Source organism: Haemaphysalis longicornis, unplaced genomic scaffold (genome assembly GCF_048455015.1).
Source record: "Haemaphysalis longicornis isolate Haplotype H1 unplaced genomic scaffold, Haemaphysalis longicornis Haplotype H1 scaffold_5, whole genome shotgun sequence".
Lineage (NCBI taxonomy): Eukaryota > Metazoa > Arthropoda > Arachnida > Ixodida > Ixodidae > Haemaphysalis > Haemaphysalis longicornis.
The window spans coordinates 27,562,458-27,568,457 of NW_027526385.1; the positions used below are offsets into that span (position 1 = coordinate 27,562,458).

General features: G+C 44.9%; 1 protein-coding gene across 1 annotated transcript in view; it reads right to left on the minus strand.

Annotated features, from left to right (window-relative positions):
• The window catches only part of LOC144137990 (uncharacterized), a 38,100-nt gene extending 33,266 nt beyond the window's left edge, over positions 1–4,834 (minus strand). The window contains exons 1-2 of the mRNA XM_077670021.1: positions 4,739–4,834; positions 1,693–1,745 (exon numbers count right to left, since the gene is read on the minus strand). Of these exons, the coding sequence (XP_077526147.1) occupies positions 1,693–1,745; positions 4,739–4,774 (89 nt within the window). The 5' untranslated portion in view covers positions 4,775–4,834. The remainder of the gene's footprint in view (positions 1–1,692; positions 1,746–4,738) is intronic.
• Between the last annotated feature and the right edge of the window lie 1,166 nt (positions 4,835–6,000).

The window sequence follows — 6,000 nt, forward strand, 5'->3', positions numbered from 1 at the left end:
AACTATGAGCTTCGCCCTGGCTTTTCACTTTTTGGCAATAAAGGTGTTTGATACTATTATTTAACTAGGACCGTAGCAGTAGAACCATTTGCAATAATGTGGTAAAATACGCAATACAACAATTCAGTAGAACTGCCCTTTGACGTAGCGAGCTTTTAAGCAAAACAGATGTTTATACGGTGATAAATACTAAAAATAAAATGCGCAGGCCAGTCTTGTGGACCTAAATTATAAGCATTATTCATAAATACCACCACAGCCATTACGCAACTCCCAGGGAGATGCACATATTCGAGTCTAGGGTGAAAAAACTTTCTTGTAAAGCTGCCACTGGACCGATTACTGAGCCCTTGTGAAATTACGCACAGGGCAGCAGAGCTGCTAGTCTTCCATCCCGAATGCTGTTCACATAACAGCATAGAAGGCACGTGGATTCTGAGCAGCCAACTGCAAGCAAGCAGTTACTAACCAAAAAACATGCCTTAGTAGACTATTCAGAAACTGGCATTCATTACCTTGGCACACATGCACTACTTGACACCTCGTAAAATTAACGGGCAGTTGCCACTTGTGAAGCTAGGCTAAAATTGTGTTGTCGGCCGCAGTACCATATTTTCGCGCGTATAACCAGCCCCTGCATATTATAACCCGCACCACCACTTCCCGTCGACGAATAAAAAAATAGGTCCCCGCGTATTGCCTGCATATTTTACACATAAAATGATTGACTAAAGCTACTACTCAAGCAACATTACACATTTGTTTATGCAAAAGAACTTACCTAGCTGACTACGTAACTACATGATTTGCCGCATACATTTTTGGGGGGTTGGTATATTGTTGCGAGTGTAAATAGGATAACAGTGGCTTAGTCGCTATTGCCGCTTAGGGGCATCACAGCCCAATGCGCATTGTGGTGAAGCTGCTTCAAAAGAAATAACTCGCATGTAATCCGCACCTCTACCTCACCCCTGAAATTTTCGCATTTTTGGTGCGGGTTATACGCGCGAAAATATGGTATAGAGAAGACATTGGTGTACCAAAGTACACAGAACTAGTATTTAATGCTTCTCAATAGATAAAACAGTCTTTGATTTGGCACGAAGGTTAAGGGTTAACACTGCTGGGTAAGTTCTTAATATAAATAGTAACAGCAGTGGAGTAAGCATACAGCCTTGCAGAATACCATACCAGTTAGGCGGCAAAGTAGGTGTCATGAATATCTACCACCACAAATAAAAGGTTGCTAATGACGAAACTGCGCAGGCAGATAATTAAAACTCAGGTTTAGTTATTGTGATCTCATTTTAACTCGTATAGCAAAACATTGCTACTCAGTACATGGCAAGGAGATGAAAATACAGCTTAACGGCACGGAAATTCTGGGAAAAGTGCTTTCAGGGATTCGACATGACTTGTTTTTAACCAAAAGGCTTAATGAGTAGATACTAGTTCGGTTCTACAATATTAGAATTCTTTCAATTATATCTACCGGAAATTTAAAAAAATAATACACGAGAAATAATAGAGTGAGCACGTGCATGAATCTACTGAATCGTGGGAAAACCACAGGGCAGCGTATCTTTACAACATGTAATTAAAAATTCATGGCATCGATAATGAATCAGGTCCGTATCCTTCAAAAAGAAGAGGTTCCACAAGACACGACATTGTTGACAAAATTGTAGTTACCCTTCTACTTCCGTGACTTCTGTTCCAGCCGCGAGTGATATGCATTTTGTAATCTGCAACAAAACAAACCCATAATAACAAGCACTGTCAAGCAGGGCCCACATGCAAAACATTCAAAAGGCACAAATGTTACCTTTCAGGCTGTAGCCTCGTAGAATTTACCAGTTAAAGTTCATCATCATCATCATCATCATCAGCCTCTCTACGCCCAGTGCAGGGCAAAGGCCTCTCCCATAGATCTCCACTCATCCCGGTCCTGTGCTAAGTGCAACCAATTTATTCCTGCAAATTTCTTGATTCATCTGCCCATCTAACTTTCTGCCACCCCTGCCATGCTTGAGTTCTCTAGGGATCCACTCTGTCAACCTCAATGATCAGCGGTTATCGTGCCTTCACATTACGTGCCCTGCCCACATACATTTCTTCTTAATTTCTACTAATATGTGCTTAACATGCGTTTGTTCCCTGACCCACTCCGCTCTCTTCTTGTCCCTTAACAATACACCTATCATCTTTCGTTCCATTGCTCGCTGAGTCGTCCTCAATTTAAGTTGAACCCTCTTCGTGGAAGTTTCTGCCCCGTAGGTGAGTACGGGTAAGATGCAGCTGTCATACACCTTCTTCTTCAGGGACGCAGTTAAAATTTTTAGGCCCTAATTTATCACACTTATTTTCTTCATTCTTCTTCGTCAATGAGTGGGCGTGGGAGCGGCATTGTGATGCGGCTTCTAAGCGACGTGCGTCTGTTTACGCAGGTTACTGCGTGGCTTCAGTTCTGCACAGTTTCATCGCCTGAGCGCAATCTTGGAATCCGGTCAGCGCCGCATCATGACGAGTTCGGCTTCACCCCCGTGCCTCGGCTGCAACAGTGCTGGAACTTTCCTCGCTTCAACAAGGCGACCGGATCACTACTGTCATCAACGCAGGATTGGGATAAAAACGTCGGACTGAGCCTTCGTCACTTCAGTGGGCGTGGGAGCGGCATTGTGATGCGGCTTCTAAGCGACGTGCGTCTGTTTACGCAGGTTACTGCGTGGCTTCAGTTCTGCGCAGTTTCATCACCTGAGCGCAATCTTGGAATCCGGTCAGCGCCGCATCACGAGTTCGGCTAATCGCCTTCCTCGGTCCGTAGCTGAAATCGGCAATGAGATTGCTTTTCGCTCAGCCATCACCAACCTGTTTTCATAACAAGCTGTTATTTGTAATGTTTATTGTTGTTGCTGCTTTTGTCTGTATTATTGTGTATTTCCCACTCCCCTCTGTAACGCCCTCGGGCCCTGAGGGTAACACAAATAAATAAATAAATAAATAAATACTGGTAACTTATGCTTGCAGCTTCACCGTTAGACAGACTTCAGAAGACTGTGGACGCAATAAGTTGTAGTAAAGACGTTTTCAAGTGCATCAGAATTTCTATGTTGACTCAACTAGAATACTCGCCTGTCCATCTGTAACTCTTGATCTGTCGCACTCTTGCCAATACGATAAACCTATTACATACTTTGATATCAGGCTCCCTACACTGTCTCCCTTCCATGCAAGACGTTTGTGTACAACAGCAGAGCTTGCTTTATAAAGGGACCCAGTGCACCGTGCCTTGTAGGGATACATAGTGTCATAGGGGGGGGGCCTTTATTAAAAGGCACTTTGGGCCTCCCTACATTGGTTTAAAACTGCTTATATGGTGCACAAAAAAAACTTATAAGCAGTGCATCTTTCTACAGTAGTGAAGCCAACTTTAAAAGAATTCGGTATAGCAGATCTTAATCTGACAAAGCTCAGTACGAAGTTACAGCTTTATTTTCTATCATCTTGTAAACGTATGGTTTTGCAATCTTTTAAAGATGCTTCAGTTGGCTGAAGTTACAAGAAACGCTCAGAAGTCCGGTGCAAAGAGTAGTTTCCTCCGTGTTGTATAAGTCTCAAAAACTTTCTTACGGCGCGCAAAGCCATGCATCCAGGAAAACGCAGTCGCTTCAGAACTAAAAATCAACATCCAAACGTCAGGATTATGTCAAAATTCGGCAGGACATTACAGAACAGGGCCGAAACGGTCGCTTCGCCCCCACCTACACGCTAATTTCATTGACCTTAAGATAAGCATAGGTTATCTCTGTCATCTTTCCACCGGCACGATTACGGCGCAATGAACCGCTGAAGTCCGCCAGCTCCGGACATCGACTTGCTGGTGGCTTGCGAAACTGAAGGGACTGAATTCACCGGTGTCGAAACAACCACTACGTTGAGGAAAAAAATCTATTATGACGCCTTCCTTTTTTGAGGAATTCACCAAACGGCGTTGTGTTTGCAAAACGAGGCAAAACCCAGCTAACTGAAACCGGGGCTAAAATTTTACACTCGAAGGGTACTGCGCCCATTCCATTTTCACACTGATCGGCACCGAAGTTCGACTAAACCGACCAGAGCAGACACAATAAAAAGAAAAATGCCGTTTTCGGGCGCAGGCAATTCGCCAACCGGCTAATCGCAGCAAGCGATATTTGTTGAGCCGGCAAATAACGAATTACGACGCTACGTTAACAAATGTTCCGTTGCGCCAAGATTGGCTCGCCCAGCGTCCCGCAATCGCCGCTGCTTCAGCACTGCAACCTTTGTTTCTCTGCTGCAGCCGCAATCAGCTGTGTAGCAAAAAAAAAAAAAAAAAAAAAACGATGCGCATCCTCGATCTAGGGAACACACGGAGCAGCCAAGGCGACAAAAACCGCACAAGTTCAGCTCGCGGTCGCACATAAATCGAGGTCTCGTCAGTTTCCCAGCTTCTGAAGTGCTCCGACTCAGATATAAGCGCCTATAGGTGGGTTTAATGCGAGATTTGAACCGCAATCTACGAAGTAAACAAACCGCCCGGATGGTATAAAATGTCACCTCTGAAGAGGAGGCCCCCTCAAAAGCTCCTTCAGTGATCGAGGGAACACCGCATGCAGGTAAACGTTGGCTTTTTTCAAAAGCCTGGTTGTCCGCCTACGATCTGCGAGTTTTTGGGCGCGATAAATAAGGGAAAAAACGAGAATTCGGCAATATTTACCTTCCAGCTTCCGCAGTAAATAGTTTCGTCCGCCATTGTTAAATGATGGCAGTGGCGATGAAAATCGCGTCGCCACTCGGAGGCCGCCGTTACTAGGCGGTAGCAGACGACAGCAGTGCGCTCGTCTCTTACATATATCATGTCTGTTATGTTCTGTTATCATTGCCGGGAAGCACCTTAAAAGCGCTGAGACAGATTTAAAAGCATAGTTTAATTGACGCTACCGAACATGCCATTGTATTAACTGTTCAATTCGCTCAATTATTTCCCGAGGTGCAGGCTTGCATTCGTTGTGGTGCTGGTACCAGCGTCAGGCGAACTCCAGCAGGCTTTTGCATCTATATTTTAGCGTAATGTCTTTCATATTTGAAACTGCCTTTTACCCCCCTTACAAAACATTTCTGTCATAATACGCAGCGTACAAATACGAACGGGAACTGTAAACGGGAGTTTGCTGGCAAAACCGCAACCAGAGTCCTTCAGTGCACGGGTTATACATGTCAGTATTGTTGGGCGCAGAGCAAATATGGAGCATATTTGATTGATTGATTGATTGATTGATTGATTGATTGATTGATTGATTGATTGATTGATTGATTGATTGATTGATTGATTGATTGATTGATTGATTGATTGATTGATTGATTGATTGATTGATTGATTGATTGATTGTAGGGTTTAACGCGCCGACGCAACGCAGGCGATGAGGCGCGCCGTAGTGGAGGGCTCCGGATTAATTTTGACCACCTGGAGCTCTTTAACGTGCTCCGAAATCTCGTACACACCGGCGTTTCTGCTTTTCGCCTCCATCAGAAAAGCGGCCGCCGCGGCCGGGAACCGAACCCGCGACCTCGTGCTCAGCAGCGCAACGCCTTAGCCACTGAGCCACCCCGGCGGGTATATGGAGCATATTTGAGCCACAATAAAAGTGCGTGAGCTAGCATTGCAGCGTTCTTTTATTTAAACATGCACGTTATTTAAACATTTAAACTGCATTAAACCATCTCGCATCCAAGCCAGGATACGTGTTTTGACGGAAACTTCCGAAACGATCCAAGGAGTGCAACGACTTCGCTCAACCCATCCATTCATCAAATCTGCAGCCAGAAATGCTGTACTCACGAAACATGCGTCCGTATTTGCTGTACTCCGCGGCATCAGTCGTCTTATAGGTAATCAGGCAGCCCACATTCCCAACCGATGCTTCAACCAGCCTTGGAGCCCTCCACTATGCCTTCTGAGACTTCACTGCCCCCAGCCAT